The 16545-nt window shown below is 59.8% G+C and overlaps 1 protein-coding gene across 2 annotated transcripts in view; it reads right to left on the reverse strand.

The window, feature by feature from the left end:
* SDK2 (sidekick cell adhesion molecule 2) overlaps positions 1-16545 on the reverse strand; it is a 262290-nt gene that overhangs the window by 7854 nt on the left and 237891 nt on the right. For both annotated transcript variants that reach the window (XM_043585159.1, XM_043585158.1), the window contains 7 exons: positions 15310-15447; positions 13607-13768; positions 10567-10692; positions 6688-6852; positions 4924-5064; positions 4514-4652; positions 1953-2079 (listed from right to left, as the gene is read on the reverse strand). In XM_043585159.1, coding sequence (XP_043441094.1) covers positions 1953-2079; positions 4514-4652; positions 4924-5064; positions 6688-6852; positions 10567-10692; positions 13607-13768; positions 15310-15447 — 998 coding nt within the window. The remainder of the gene's footprint in view (positions 1-1952; positions 2080-4513; positions 4653-4923; positions 5065-6687; positions 6853-10566; positions 10693-13606; positions 13769-15309; positions 15448-16545) is intronic.

The following is a 16545-nucleotide window of genomic DNA, read 5'->3' on the forward strand; positions in this document are numbered from 1 at the left end:
TCCAGATCAAACCCCAAACCACCCTAAAGACCACAGGCGGAGCTCTAGGCCCAGGCTGTGGTCCACTGCTGCCCCTGAAAGGGAACGTGGGCGTTCTGCCGTGACAACTGGCTTCTGGAACTGGGAGGCCTCCCCTCTCCAGGGCACGTGCTCCCTGAAGGTGACTGGTTCCAGACGGCTACGGAAAGTGCATTCAAGCGGTGGGCTTGTGTCGAACAAAAGACACCAGTGGCAAAGTGGGGGAGTCTAGGGACTCTGCCCGCCTTGAGTGGGCATGACGGAAGTAGGGTGGTCTTCGGATGAGGTTTCTTCTCTCAGCAACTCCTTCGAGGTGGGGGTGGGTGGCTGGTCTTAGGGACCAGCTCCGCATCCTGGGGGAGGCTCCTCCCGACTCTTGAGGAGATGGCCCCGGGCCATCTGAAGACATCTGGGCAATGTCTTTTGCACTCAGAGGGCTCCCTCCCTGAAAGGTCAGTGCCCAGCCAATGAGTGTGCATGAATGATCCCTCTATAGAAGGACGAAGGAGGCTGATCAAAGCAGGAAGGAGAGTCCCCCCTGCTGGCCACTGCCTTTGCTCTCCAGAGACAGGAGTGTGGCTTAAGCGGCCTTCTGTTACAGCCTCACGGGCTGTATCTTTTTGAAATTTACCTTGAGTGCCTAGAGCCTAAATGCCCATTGCCATTTTGGGGAGAAAGAAAGAGGAATCATGCTTGAGTGAAGCATGGCCTCACAAGTCCCAGGATGCATATGGCCGCAGAGAGCGAAACACTTGTAACAAGACGCCATAACCTGAATTGTGTGAGTTCCTGTGTCAGCCAGGCTAAGTTGGGGTCTCTGTCCCTGCCAGCTCAGAGCTGGGGTGTTAGCTCCAGCCTTGTTTGCTCTGCCAAGCCCATCAGTAACCCTGGAGCTGAACAAAACAGCAGTGAGCCAGAGGCCCTTGGTCTACTGGGCCCACAACCGGAACCCGGGCATGCTGGCACCACCTACCCGGCCGACAGCCTTGTTCCCTGCTGGCATCTCTTCTTCCTTGGCCTCTCCCAGGACTGGGCATAAAGGTCTAGGGTGTGGGACACAGTGGCCTTTCTTGGCCCCTCCCTGGGCAACCACCAGGCTTGGCCGAGGCCAAGAGGGCTGGGTGGGAGGCCATGACATAACTTCATTGGAATGCACTCAACCCCCCTGTCCCCATAGTCTGGGACAGTGTCCCCATGTGGCCCACCTAATGGCAGCCTCTCTCAAGCTCTGTCTCTCCCAGAGGCACCATGTCCTTCTTCACATAAAAGCTGACATTTATCGAACAGTTGCCGTGTGCGCTGTGCTAAGCTTCTCTGTGCCTTAACCTCAGCAGTCCCACAGCCCCATGACAGCGCCCGTTAGCATCCCTGCCTGTAGAACAGATGGAGAAACTGAGGCCCAAAGAGGTTACCTACCAAACCCAGGATGCCCGGGCTGGCGGGCAGCAGAGTCAGGATGGAAACTCAGGTCTGAATCTCCAAAGCCTAAGGCCTCACTAATCTGTACTGCTTCCCAGCCTCGGGGCTCCAGAGCTTCTGGCCCTCAGTTTCTAGAGCTCATTCTGACCCTAACTAGCTACATTCAGCCATTCTCCAGGCTCTGGCAATGCAGGGCTCCTTCCCCTTGCTTCCACGAGATCCTCTGCAGGCCAGAGCATGTGGGGAGATGCTGGAAACTCTAGAGGACTGTGTTCTTGGCGGGGCGGGGGGTGGGGGTGGGGTCTCACATCTAGTCAAGGTTATAGGGCCCCGTCAGCCCTGGAGCAAACTCTGAGCAGAGCTTGGGAGGTGACGGCTGGTTCACATACGACCCCTCCTCCGTCTTTGCGGCTCCAGAAAGGAAAGGAGGAAAGGAGGCCCATGTGACGGGCCGCACTCTCAGAAGGGGCCGCTCCACTCCCCTCTCCGGGGCGCCTGGCCCCCCTGCCCCTCACCTGAGAGTCGGAGATTTCTGAGGGCTTCTCGGTCAGGCTGCTGCTCTCTGCCGGGATGAGGTCGTTGTACTTGGTCACGTCCTCATCGGAGTAGTGGAGGCTGCCCGGGCTGGGCCGGGGAGGAGATCTAAGAGGGAGCAGAAGGGACACTGAGAGCCAGCCTTTCCCAGAGCTGCCGCTGTGGCTGGAGAGGCCATGGCGGGGCCGGGAAGGGCAGGAGCCCTCGATGGGTCTGTCCTGCGCTGTTGCTCTCTGTGTCTGCTCCTCGGACAGCGGAGCCTTGGGCTGGGGGCCCCTCCAGGGGTGGGAGAGGCTCAGTTGGGACCAACCTCCTGAACCAGCTTCAGGGAAATGGGGAGGGGCAGCACCCCACTCGATCCTCCACTTGTGGTTTCAAGGCCTCGGGGCACTGGGATCACTCGGCAGAGCCCCCTGAGACCCCCGAGTCGGAATCCCAGGTGAGGCCGGCATGCCTGTGCAGACCAGCTCCCCGCGTCACTCTTGAACTCACCAAGGGAGCTTCAGAGGGTTAACGCCAAGGGTCAGGAGAAAAAGGGAAACCACGGCCTTTTCCCTCCAGATCTGCTCAGAGACCGGAAATGAATTCCGGGCGCCAAGTCCTGCTCCACCTTTGACAATCAGCCTTCGAGAAAGTGCGCTGCCCGCTGAGTTAGAGGCCTGGCTCTACCTCACCTGTTCGAACACGCAGCACGAGGCACCAAGCAGCCCGCCCGCCATGGGCGCCCAGAGGCTGGAGGCAAGGGCCGTGCTTTCCTGAGCCCCCTGAGCTGGGGGTGAGGGCGGTGGGCCGGGCGCCGAGCAGGTGGCTGGGGCCGTTCATGACTCTGCCCTGTTTGTGCTTCCTCAGGGCCTTGGAGTGGGGGTGGTCTCACCCCAAGATCTGCCCAGGTGTTCTGGAACTGTGGCTCTGAACGCCAGCTGCTCCCCCCCAGGGGCCGGCAGTGCCCTTGCTGCAGAAATGCTCTTCTGAGAACACTCCCGCGGCCTGGGAACAAGTCACAAGCAACCTCCCTGCCACCTCCAACCTCTCGTGCTAAATCTGCACTGATTTTATTCCAAACAACGGAGCTGCCTCCTTAACTACTTACAAATAAAACAGTAACAGCATTGGCTGCAGTCTCATGTAGACGAGATGGGCAAACATGTGACGTCGGGAGGGGGGAGGAAACGGGGTGCCGGGCTAACACGATCTTGGCCGCAAGTAGGGTGAGCGGAGGCAGGTTGGGGGGGCCGACAGTGTCACCAGGGCTGGGTCAGACTCCCAGAGCCCGAGGCTGGTTTGATGCAAACAGGACTTCTGTGTACACACAGCAGTGTAGGGGGCACGCAGGGGCCGCGGTGTGTGTACTCTGGGGGCGTGAGAAGCAGGCGAGGCCAGGCCGTCTGTGAAACGCCCCCTTGTTCCATGTGGCAGAGCCCCGGAGCCAGCCTGGCGGGGCTGCGGTGGACAGGCCGGGCCCACCACCTCGGCCTCAAATGGCTCTTTCTTTGCAAAGCTAGATCTGGCGGGGGATGAGAGCCGGGCCCGCCGGCCTGCGTGCCCCTCCCTCTGTCCTCCCGAGGAACACACACATGGCCTCTTTCCTCCAGGACCAGACAGAGGGAAGCTTTGTGAGCTGCGCGCCTGGCCGGCGTGCACCTCCGACGAGCTGGGAATGTTAAGAGGGCCGAGGCCAGAGACAGGCGCTCCTGGGCCGCAGCCCCCCAATCTCTCCTGAGCTCCCGGGGGCATAAAACGGCCAGATCACATCAGGTGAGGGTCCGGTGGGCCCCGGCAGCTGCCCTTGCCCTTGGAGGTGCACAGCCCAGCCTGCCACGGGGAGTGGGGTGGAGGGAGGGGGACCCAGGGTTGGAGAGAATTCAGGAGGAAACAGGAACCGGGCGCACCGCCAGCCTGGACCTTTCCTGGTTGGCTGTTCTCAGATGCCGCCCTTTGAGGGCGATGCTGGGAGCATGGACTTATGGGGTAAGTAGGAGAAAATTGTTCTAGAAGATGCAGGAGCAAGGACCAGGGGAGAGGGTGTCCACACTCTGAGTGCCCTTTCTTCCCAGAATTGGGAGGAGATGGGCAAGGCGTGAGCAATACCGAGGGGTCTCCCGGTACCTCCTGCTCAGGTATGTCTGCCTAGACCTACCTGTGCCGCGTCCCCCTCACTGTTGGGGCAAAGTAGCTCTCGGGGCTTCTGGACCCGCCGCCAGGAGCAGCTGGCTCCAAACAGCAGGGGGCTGGCTTGCGAAGTTGTATAAGCCCTTTGCATTTCGCTGGCATTGGCAGAAACCCTTTGTCGCCACCTCCTTGGGGCGTTTCCCCCACTGCGCTCTCATACTAGGCTCTGGCCCCCAGATCCCGGGTGTGCCTCCCGGGCCCGGCTGACCATTCCCGGTCCCTGAGCGTGAATGCCATTTCCGGGACATGGAGGCCCAGCGGGCCCTGTGTGCCCTGTGCCCTCCCCAAGAGTCCTCCACACCCCAGGCACTGCGGGCCCCCAAACCTCCATCCTCTGGCCACCCCCCGACTCCCAACGCAGAGATCCCCTTACCTGGTGTACAGGCCGTTCTTCCGGCAGAAGGAGTTCTTGACGGAGAGCCTCCGGTTGTTGAGTTCCAGGGCGGGGAAACTGCTTTCGTCCAAGCTCATCATCTCCCCATGGCCCAGGGCACCAGACTTGGCATTGTTCCCTGGGTGGGCAGTGGGGGCGGGGGGGACAGCATCCAGTCACTCGGGCCGTCCCTTTAGACCGGTGGCCTCCTCTCTCCCGCCTGGCTCTCTTGTTAGAGGGAAGACTAAACCACACCACGGAGACTGCGTGCAGGGGCCCCGGGCCGCCCCGCCCATCAGAGCAGGTGCATCCCTAGGAGAGAGAGAACGCCCAGCCCCCTCAACCTTGCCACAAGGGGAGGCAGGCCCACGGGAGTCCTGTCCAGCCGGCGGGGCTTGGTGCCAGCTCACCAGAGTCGGTCTTCTTGGCATACTTCTTGCTCTGGCCCCGGATGATGAGCACGAATACCAGCAGCAGGATGAAGATGAGGCCGACGAGGGCAATGACCACCAGGAACCACCACTCCTCGTAGAACGGGTTGGCTTTCTGAGCTGGGACACGGATGGGGGGGTTAAGTCCAGGGTGCTCAGCCCCCTCCTGCCTGCAAACCTCCCGCTCCAGCCGGGACCCCACCACCTGGCTCTCAGTAGGCCGGGTGCATGCCGTCTCCATGGGGGAGACCCTAAGACACGGTCGACAGGGACAGTTTTAGCTCAGGTGCCCGCTCTCTTCTGTTGTTGGTCAAAGGATGCTTTTAGTTCTGAGGTGCTTCTGGACTCACTGGGAGAGAGTGCTCCTGTTGGTATTGATTAGTGATGTCTGCTGAGGACACAGGAGGGGAAGCAGCCATGTAGTTGCTTCTGGACTCACTGGGAGAGAGTGCTGGGATTGATTAGTGATGTCTGCTGAGGACACAGGAGGGAGAAATGGCCATACACTTGCTAGTTTTCCTTTTTTCTTTTCCTTTCCTCCGTCCCCGCTCTTGCCACCCACGGCCCAAGGGCTACCCTGGCAGGCAGACCCAGCTTTGTATTGGAAAAGTAGCTGTCTGGCCTGTGGTAGGCCTGTGAGAGCTTCTCCCTGGGGGCAAGGCTCAATCTTTCTCTGGTGGCAGAAAGTGGGGAAGAACCAGGAAGGTGGACGTGAGTGGGTCTTTAGAATGCTTCCTCCAGCCAGGGCTCTGCTTCTTTCAAAGCCCCCAGTATCATGCCTTTTTCTTTTTTTTTATGTTTATTTATTTTTGAGAGAGAGAGAGAGAATGAATGAATGCGGGCATGAGTAGGGGAGGGGCAGAGAGAGAGAGAGGGAGACACAGAATTCGAAGCAGGCTCCAGGCTCTGAGCTGATGCAGGGCTCTAACTCACAAGCCACGAGATCATGCCGTGAGCTGAAGTGGGACGCTTAACCGAATGAGCCACCCAGGTGCCCCTCTCACTACCATGCTTTTTTGCACCCAGCCACTTCTGATCCGGGGGCTGCCTGATGAGGGGCTCACTCTACTATTTCCCATGATCTGGTTCTATCAACCCGACAAGGGAGAATGTATGTGGGAGGAGGGAGGCAGCCGGGTTTCTGAGACTCACCCAGTGGATGCAAATTTTGAGCTATATTTCTGCCTTGAGAGAAGGGGCCCTGATATTAAAATTTGGTTAGTGACTGGATTCGGGGTCATGGGTTTTGGCATCAGAGTCCTCTGTGAGTCCTCTGAGACATGTTGGATGGGAAGATGAGAGGAAAAGGGGGAGGGATAGGAGTCCTATCCCCCCAGCTCTGGGCACTGCTCCCCAGGCTGCTGACTCTGTTTTTGGGGGCGGCTTCCATGGAAACACACAGTTGATGGCCTGGGTGAATCTCCTGGGTGATGAGCTCACGGAAGCTCTCATCTTGGGTCCACTGATTTGTCCACAAGCCCCACTGAGCCTCCTGCCCAGGGCTTCTGGAATCTTTGTAAAGGAACCCCAAAGACGCACCGCCCCAGCTTCCTGTGGATCTCAAAACTAACTCAGGCCCTGGCCCAGGCTCCCTGCCTTGGAGAATTGAGAAGACAATGCCTTTTAGCTCCCACCCCAATGCTGCTGGTGTTATGCTGCCTGCCTCTGTCTTCTTTGCCCAGCACCAGTCTCTGCCACAAGGCTGTTCCATGGGGTGCCCTCACCCTGCCCCACAGGCAGTACCTGGCACAGACTGGGAGGGGCTGCTGGGGGTGCCGAAGCCGTAGTCGTTGACGGCGATGACCCGGAAGTCATAGCTCACGCCCGGCTTCAGGATGTCCATGCTGAACGTGTAGGAGGTCACCTCCTTGGGGATGTCTTTGATGAGGATGTCCCATAGCCCCTCGTCTGCAAGAACATCGGGAGGGAGGCGCCCTATGAGGGAGAGCCCCTCCCATCCTACCTGTTCCCTCGAGAGCAGAACCTGTCTGGTCTGTCCCCTCAACACAATCCCAGCAGATGTTTTGACAAAGATGCCTTTTTGGAGTCTCTGACCCTTTGTTCCCTTTATTAAAATATCTGTAAAACATTAAAAAAATGTGTGGTACGCAGAAAATATTGTCACAAGCAACCCAATACCCCCAGCCACAGGAAGAGACTCAGCATCTTAGCCCTTGTGTAGAATAATGCAACTTACCCGTTTTCCGTGTCACTAAAAAGTGCTGGTCAACGTGATTTTAAGTGGCTGCCTAAGCTTTTATCACGTGGGTGTACCCTCCTTTCCTTAACCGGGCCTCTATTTTTCTGACTCCCACCGCCCCGCCCCCCACTTCCTATTCAAAATATACACAGTAGTGGCGTCAGACAAAAAGAAGAGACTTCTTAAAAGAGCTGGAGGAGGGGTGGGGCTCGCCCGTGAGGCTTTGGTCAAGTTGCGGCGACGGATGGGACCCATCCTAGGCTGCCTCCTTGCCGAGGAGAAGAGATCTGAGAGAGAGCCCAGAGAAGCTTCGAGGGGCTCTCCACCTGTTCTCTACCCATGTTGTTCCCAACCACCCTATCCTCTGAGCTCCTGACTTTCTTTTCGGACCTGCCCCTTTGTCCGTGGCTCTCTGGGTCTTGCCCCCTTGGGACCTAATTCGTTTCCACCGCATTCAAAAGGAGCAGTGAGCGTGCTGCCCGCCCAGGAGAAGTGTAGACACACTGACGGGCAGGCTGGGAAGGGGCCCCGGCCAGAGGCTCCACGCAGGGCCGACGTGGCTGGAACGGCGCCCGGAGAGTCGGCGAGTCCTGCCTGTGCCGGGACAGGGCTGACTTGGTGACCAGACTGTCCGACCACCCTTTTCACAGGGTCCAGGGGTCTGTGGCGGGTTGAGCTCCTAGGTCCTCCATTCTGTGGCCTGGCAGCCCTGGACGAGCTCCCACCTGCCTCCTGCTCGCACGAGCCTCCCAGCTCCGGCCTGACCCCTCAGTGAGGCGCTGTTCCTCCTCGCCGGTTCTGGGCTCCTCTGGGAAGAGTCGCCCGTCGGGTCCATAGGCTACCCCCTATTTCCAGCTTGGCCCTTGCAGGGGCTGACGGAGTCTCTTTCCTTCACCAAACGTGTTACAGATCCATCCACGTCAGGAACTCTAGTGGAGGTACCGTCACCCCCATCGTCGCCGCTGAACTGTGGACCAAGGATGTGCTGGCACTTTCCGAAGCTGCCTTCCGGTCCTACCCGTCCAGATCCCTCCAACTCAGAGGCAGCCGTGAGGCCCCGTCTGCGTTCTGCTGTCCTCACAGAGGCTTGGGGTCCTGAGCGTGGCCTCATTTTCCATCTTCCTTATTTGTTCTGGGCGTCTGCCTCACACACACACGGTGGCTCTCTCCTGCTAAGGCTAAGCAGTCCCTCCAGGGCACGGACCACACCTGATTTGTCTCTGCAGCCCAGTGCCCAGCACCCGCATCCTCTAAGAGCTGGCTGGATAACTGAGCACAAACCTTCTTCCCCGACCTTTTCATAGCGTCAGGGGCCCCGATTTCAGTACCGCATGCCTCGAGATCCGAGGATCAGGGTGCAAGTCCCCTCTCCTCCCATGACCTTGAATTCTCTCGTTCACCTTCAATACCAGTCACAGTGATGATCATGACGATGGTGATACCAATACAGCAGCGACATTCATTTCTCATCCGTCAAGCATCGTGGTTCTAAGGGCATTACTTTTCAGACCCATGGCAATGGCGGGGAGAAGGAAGAACCATCGTCCCCAGGTTACAGATGAAGCAACCGAGGCTGGGAGAGAGCGGAACCCATCTTCCCGAGGTCAGGCTGCCCTAAGTGGCAGAGCCGGTGTTTCGGCCTAGGGCTGTCGGACTCCTCTGGACACTGAACACCCTCCGGGTATCCCGGATGCTGCCGCTAGAGACCTGCAGCTGATTCAGTGCTGGCTGGGTGGGCTCGTCCGGGACCCTACTGCCCCGCAGAGGCTGGGGGCCTCCCACCCGCTGTGTGACCCACCTTGTTCCACTCTGCACAGAAACAAACGGTGGGGCCGGGCAACGGGGCCTCCAGCCCTGGGAGTCGGCTGATGCGCACGGCGGGTCCTGCGGGCCAGACACCTTGAGTGCGTCCCTCCCTGCTTTGCGGTGCCTGGCTGTTCTGGGTTTGCAGAAAGCAGGCACGGTCGGCTGATTCTGTCCAGCCATGCGGCGCAATTGCACCCTGGAGATCAGGAGGACGTGTGGGGAGGTAGGGGTGCGGAGGTGGGGGATGCTCTCCGGCAGCCACAGGGGGAGGCAGGGTTTTCCCCTTGCCCTCCACCCGCACTCTTTCCTCGCAGCCTTCGACCTCTGTCAGAGCTCCTGGGTTTGGCTCCCAGTCCCGACCCTTCAGGGCTCCCGCCTTGATCCCACCTGTGTGCACCAAGGCACAGCCCCCAACCCCGAAACACCGGGTCCCACGCTGGACCACCCAGGGAACATTGGAAAATGAGCAGGGCGGAAGTCTGGAGCCAACATTCCATAGCCTGGCATGCCGGCTGGCTAACTTGGATGGAAAACATAGGCACGGGCCTGGTCGGGAGAAGCACACGGCGGATTCCTGGCCAACTCAGCAGCCGGCACTGGAGGGCAGGGGAGGGACCATCTGGGGTGGGGAGACAGCCAACCTCGCACACATCTTCCAGCTACACGATGGATCTGAGTTGCTTAGATGTGATAGCTCTCTGCCACTGCAATTATTAGCATAAGATTAGGGCAACGAGGAGGTGCTGGCATTAACTATTTGCTACTGAGATGATTAGCGCTCAGCTACCCGCGGGATTAAGTTTGTCACTGGGATGTTGCAATGCTCCCATTAGAAGTATTAGCCCCGATATGCCTGACTGCCCCCCGTGACGATGATTATTTGCTATTCATGCTGGAGCCGCACAGTCGTGTTTTCCTTTCTTAACTTCAACCGGCTAATCCGCGGGCCCCGAACAAGCCTCCAGCTCTTCGCTGGCACCGGCACCTGCGATTAGCGGAAACCTAGCAACGGACTGAGCTGGCGGCGGCCGAGGGCTCCGGTGGGTAACGGGAGCCGGGAAAAGCAGGTGTCTCGGTGACTGTAAAACAAGAGTGCTGAGAACGGACCCCTGGAGCGACTTCTTAGTCGCTGGTCTCCTGATGGCTCTGGAAGTTCTTGTGATTCGGTTTCAAGCTTGACAGGAGGGGTCGGTACGGTTACAGCAGTTGCTGAGATACTCAGGATGGCAGAGACAGACCTTAAGGAGGCAGCCAGGGCCCCCGGGGGACAGCCGGCCTCCGTACGGGCCACTGGTCAGCAGGGTCTCACGTAAGACTCGGCATTTAACCGAGGCGGGGGAGGGGACCAGATGCTTTGCTCCTCTGGCTTCTTGAGTCGGTCCTTACCCGGCCCTAAGTGCTGTTCTCCAGGGGGCCCCTGGGTGTCCCTGACTTAAGCGCGCAAGTCGGTTAGTCTCCGGCAAGTCTCCGTTTCCCACTCGCCCCAGGCCACCTCTAGCTTCACCTGGAGCGGCCTAAGTGTCTTCTCAGGAAGACGCACGTGCGCCAGGGGGAGGGGTTCTGGGAGGAGGAGAAAGCGAGGCCTGGGATCTGCTCCGGAGGGAGGCAGGGTGTACCTGATGGTCTGGCCTCTATGACGTAGCGGGTGATGGGCCCTTTGCCGGGGTCTCCGCTGGACCAGTGGATGGCGATGGCGGAGCTGTACCGCACGATGATGGGCACTCCAGGTGGCCCCGGGGCACCTGCAAACAGCATAGGGTGAGCAGGAGGAGGCGTGGCACCCAGCCCCTCCTCCCTGTGCTCTAGGAGGCGGGGCTGGGCAGCGAAACCAAGCCGGCGGAGTCTCTAGAAACCCTGCCAGTGCCCAAGGAGGCAGGCCGGGCCTGCCCGACGCAACTACGTTCTCTGGGCCACCCACACCCCCACGTTCCGATTTCTAGGGCAGGAGAGGTATATCGGGTAATGCCAGAAAGATCCCTGGAGCAGAGTCAGGAGAACCAGGCTCCTTGTTCCAGCCCCAGAGCTCATTACATGGGGGACGTGGGTCAATTCACATAGCCCTCTGGTGCCTCAGTTTCCTCATCTGTAAGGCCCTTTTGGAATGTAAGCCTTGAAGGGATGTGTCCTGGGGGGACAGCAGAGGCGAGTGTGATGACGTAGCAGGCCTTTGGCAAATGAGGGTTGGGTTTTGGGGGCTGAAGGGCTTCCCGACGTCTCGTCTCCTTGCCTATCATGGCAATGTCCTCCCTACTTCCTGCCTGAAATCCCCCCCGCCCCGGAGCATTTGCACCCAGGCCAGGCCACAGCAGAGGCTGGGACCGCTGGAGGAGGAAGAAGTGGGCTCTGTTGCTGGCTGTCCTGGGGTGGCAGGTACATCAGGATGGCAGCCTGTCACGACGGCCACCCAGGGAACCGTCCCCAGGAGTCGAAGCAGGAGAGACTTTACTTCTGAAGTAAGAATAGTGAGCCAATCCTACCTATCGAGGGTCCCGAGCCTGTCCTCTCTGAGGGTGCCCTGCCGTTCAGGCCAGTCCCTTGGGCTCTCACTGTCCCTGGAGCCCTGACCTTGTGTGCTGTCCCCTCCATGTCTGTTCCTCACGAGACCCGGAGCCTTGTCTCCCCAGAGCTGGGGACACAGTTGGTGCTTCCTACGCACTTGTGGGGCAGGGGGAGCAAGTTGGTTAGTGAGTGGGTGGGTGACTGCTTGGCCGAGTGTCTCTTGCGGATACCCACAGAGAAGAAGCCTGGAGTCCAGCTCCGGACTGAAGATCCTCCAGACCCAAGGGATCTGGACAGCAGGCCAGGGGCGCAGCCCATGGCCCAGCGCTTGACCTCAGAGGGCCTCACCTCCTTCCTTCCTTCCTTCCTTCCTTCCTTCCTTCCTTCCTTCCTCCCTCCCTCCCTCCCTCCCTCTGTCCCTCCCTTCCTTCTTCCCCCGCGACGTGCATCCTGTCCACAGCACAGGGCAAAGGCGGCTGAGGGGTCAGGGGGTGTGGGACACAGCCCAAGGGGGGCTGTGAAAGGTGGGGTGGGGCTCTCAGGACCCCGAGTTCTCATTCTGCACAGGACAGAACTCAAGGCTGAGAGAAGGAGAACTGTCCTTAACCTCTTGTACTAGAAGCTTCCAGCACTTCCAGCCACTGCCTGGCCTGGAGGGAAAAGGATGCCTGGAGGCATGTCCTGTCCCTGCGGACCCTTCCTCGCCCACACTCGCCGGGTACAGCTCAGCTCGGCTTCAGAGGGACCCCCACCACCTCCTCCAAACTTCCTGCCTCCCCCTCCCCACCCCTGCCTGGGAGCCTTAGGTTAGAACAGTGTGTCCTTCAGCCCTCTCCTGTCCCCGCTGCTCCACCTCCCTTTGTCCCTGCCAGCTCTCTTCCTGCTTTTGTTTCCCAGGGAAGTTGGCTCAGGTGAAGAGACGGCACAAGAGGGGCCGGGGGCAGGTGAAGGGCAGAGGGGGCGGCTTCCGGCCGCCCGCAGGCCTTGTTCCAAAGGCGGGCAGGAGCCAGCCGGCTTCTCTGCAGAACAAGAGGCGGGGAACCACAAGTGCCCACAAAGAGAAAATGAAGAGGGGCCAGGCCAACCCAGCACGAGAGGGCACGCCTGCCTGCCAGGTGAGAGGCGAGGGCAGGAATCCACCTCCAGGCCCAGCTTGCCTCCCAGAGGTTCCCAGGCTGAGCTGGGCAGGGAGGGGGGGGGGGGGCGGGAGAGGGGGGAAGGGGGAGGAGCAAAAGGAGGGGGGATTTCAGGGAAAGTTTGAGACGGGCTGTGCACTTTCTCAGGGAAGGAAGGAGCAGAGGCTGGGCAGTGGCTTTTGTGTTCAGGAGGGGACATCTCGCATGGGGGACAAGAATCTTGGAGAACCAGACTCAACCGCAGCAGGTGCCCTGAAAAATTCCCCCAGCCCAAGGAACCTCAGGAGGTGTCACAAACTTAAAAGGAGCCACTCTTCCCTTCCTGCTCCTCCCCGCCCCTCTGCTCTCCCCTCCCCACCCCACCCCTCCCCTCCCAGGCACAGGCTCAGCCTGGCCTACAACTGCCTTGCTCCTTTCTTCCCCTAACCACGCCAGCCTCTGTCATCTCTGTCTAGGAAGGACAGGCCCCCGTGCCCATGGCCTGGAACCCCCCCTCCAGGCACAGTGCCCCTCACAGCGCTGGGCAAAGAGCCACCCTCAGCTCTGGTTCCTGTGCAGGTTTCTGGGGTGAATGCTCAGAGGTTCTGATTTCCCAGGCCCAGGAATGTGACTTACTGCAGGCACCCTGGGGGCCTCTGACATATGTGTCCACGGCTCAGGCCCACCGTCCCTCACACCTGGACACCCAGCCCCTTCCCTTCTCCTCTGCCATAGCTGCCTTGAGAATATGACAAACACTGGTTGGTATTTCCTTGCGTCTGTCCGAATTGCCCCACGAAGTCTTTCTCAATCCCCTCCCTTAAATGTCTCCCTCACCACCCCCTTCTTCTCCGCTAGGCCCCGCCCCCATACGCTCTAGGATCATGGCTCTGTCACGTGTCTGCTGTCCCCACTAGACCCCATCTCCCTCGTCTCTGCATCTCCTGGGATCTAGCCCGGCTCCGGACAACCCCTTCTGACTTGGGGGGCCGAATGCTGTGTGGGGGGCAGCACTCCCCTCGTCCGCCCCGTGCTCCCCTACCTTCTCCGGGGCCCGTGGTGACGTTGGCTTCGATCTCCGGCCCGTAGGTGAAGGTCTTGGCTCTGATGCGGAACCTGTAGGTCATCCCCTCTGCCAGGTCCTTCACCTTCAGCCACAGAGGGCTGTTCCCCTTCACGTCCACTGTCACAATCTTACTGACACCTGGGAGGGAAGCACAGCATGTGGGGACAGCAGGGGGGCAGGCGGTGGCCTCAGGGGAGAAGAGCTGTGTGCAATCTGTCCACTGACCAGGCACAGGGTCCTTTGGCATCTGCTGGGAAACGACCCCCCCCCCCCATCCTGTTTAACTGAAACATATTCCAGATGGATCCTACGCTCTGTTTACTCCCCCACGTCGACCTGCCCAGAACTTTAATCCCAAGGATCACCTTGCAGAAAGTGCTTCTGGAAAGACACCACCTGAGTCCAGAGTTGGAGGGGACACACCTCAACCCAGTCCCGGTTTGGCCACATGGCCAGACGATGCCAGACTAAGGAACCGGAAGGCCAGTGCTCACACTGAGCCCCCCGGGTGGGCCAGGCAGAGGCCACTGTGGTGAGAGCCTGTCCTGTCCGCCTGCATCTTGTCCCCATGACCTCTGTCCTCTCCTTCCTGTCCGAGGGAGAGATGGCCCCTTTCCCGGGTCCTGCACCTGACCGCATCTCCTCCTGGGGCCCAGCCCTGCTCCGTGTCCCAGCACACAGGGCGGCTCTGCAGAAGGAACTAGCTGCTGGCGGGCAGGCAGTGCCGGGAAGACTGAGGGTCATTGTTCCCTTGGCTGACCCAGAACTGCCGGCCACTGCGGCCCTCCCAGGGCTCCGCCCCTTGTTCTGGCCCCGCTCTGTAGCCAGGGAAAGGTGAGAGCGAGGTGACCCCAGAGGCGGTCACCTCCGGCCACCAGGCCACCACCTGGTAGGCCAGCCACACCCCCGAGTCCTCGCTGGGCTCTGGAATGGACCCAGGCAACCAGGGGCAACCTCCTTCCTGCCTCTCTAAGTAGATGGCGGTGATATCCGGGCTCACTCACGTCAGCGTGGGGGTAGAAAGCTGGCAAGTGTCTCTTGTCCACAGTCAGGGTTAGCACGGCCCGGACTGGGAGCCTGGGAGGGGGGCAGGGTCCTCACCAGGGCCTGGAGGAAGGGGTGGGGCTCTAAGGACAGCTAGGTGAACAGGGGTCAGGGTGAGGGGAAGACACTTGCACAGCACGGTTCTTGATCTGAGGTTCACAAGGGAACAGGGGTGCAGCGACCCCCCCAAACTCGTGCTTTCCGGGGAGAGGCCCCAAGGCTTTTACCAGATTCTCAAACGGGTTGCTGACCCCATGGGGGGCAAAGACCTCCTAAATTTTTGGGGGGAGCAGGCACAAGAGGGACCGTCAGGGCCTCCCTCATCTTCCCAGGCCTGACAGCTGCCTGGCCACCGTGGGACCCTGTATCTCTCACAAGGGGCCCTCTCTTTCCTCCCCACTTCCGTCCACGGACGGGGAAGGAGACGCAAATTCTCTCCTGGGACTCGGGACTCCTAGGTTGCTGCCCGGCTTTGCCCCCGACTTGCTGCGCGGGAAATGCCCTTTCCCTTGTCTGGTCCCAGTTTCTGCCTTTATAAGCTGAGGAGATGCTCACCACACCCAACTCTGTGCAGCAACCCCAAGCCCTTGCAAAGGGAAGGTTGAGGGAGCCACGCTGGGAGGGTCCCCACTCACCATCCACCGGGGTGCAGGGCTCATACACCAGCCGGTAGCCCTCCAGGATGCCGTTGGGGAACCGTGGGGCCTCCCAGGACACGTTCACTGAGGTTGTGGTCAGCTCGCTGAACTTGACCGAGCTGGGAGCACTGGGGGCTGCAGACAGACAGCAAGTGGTTTGCTTCCTCCTCCCACAGACGTTCAAAACCCTGCTAGGCTCTGAGGAACTAGCAGGGGTGATTGGGTCTGGACCCCGGGAAGAGAGAGAGAGCGGGGGGGGGGGTCATCAGAGGTCATCGGTACCCCCTCCTCTCCCCTACTGACGTTGCTAGCACTCGCTTTCCAATACCAGAGTCCGAGAACTGGGAAGAAAAAGTACTTTCTTTTCCGTAAAGTTGGAGAACTCCATTTCTTCCTGCTAAGTGGCCCCGGACCCTGGCTGGGAGCTCAGGACACGGCTGTGCTGCACCTCCAGGGTCGCTGTGGGGCCAGGCGATGTCCTGGCTTCCTAGGGCTTGCGCTTCCCCTTCCCTGGTGGAGAAGGCAGGGGCCTTCTGGGCCTCAGAGCATGAGGTGGGCACTGAACAAGAAGATGCCAGCACTGCAGCCACGCGTGGCCTTTCTCCCGTCCCTGGAGCCCCAGGGCTTGTCACCGAGAGACCACACTGTCAGAAGCAGAAAGTCAACCATCCGGAAGAGATGCCTTCTTGGCCTGAGAAGCCTGGAAAGACCCTGAAAACACGGAGTGGGGGGGGCCTGTGGGGGACTCTGATGGGGAGGACAGAGGAAGGGAAGGAAGCACAGAGCTGGCTCCAGGCGGGATGACCAGGCTATTATCGTCCGGTGCCGCCCCCCACCGAGCCTAAGCTAATCTGGACCCTGCTTCCGCTCCAGCTCCAACAGCTCCGGGAGGCAGCCCCAGCCAGCAGTCTTTGAAGGAGGAAGGCCAGCTCAGGGGGCCTTTCCTGCCTCCCCTAGGCAAGGGGGACATGGGTCAGAACACTTTGTCCTGCTGACGGAAGCTTCCAGGCTCTCAGGGGCTCACATCCGGCCCATGACACTGACAGAGAGTGGTCTGGACAAGCAGGCACATGCACACACCAGACCCTTGGGAGCCAGTGGAGGAAAAGGGTTTCTTTGGAACCACAGCTTGTCCTCAAAGAAGATAATACTTAAGAACTGACTCCACGGTCTGGCGCTCTCTTTCTTAATTTTTTAAAAATGTTCATTTACTTTTAAGAGAGAGAGAGACAG

Source organism: Prionailurus bengalensis, chromosome E1, assembly GCF_016509475.1.
Source record: "Prionailurus bengalensis isolate Pbe53 chromosome E1, Fcat_Pben_1.1_paternal_pri, whole genome shotgun sequence".
NCBI classification, from domain to species: Eukaryota; Metazoa; Chordata; class Mammalia; order Carnivora; family Felidae; genus Prionailurus; species Prionailurus bengalensis.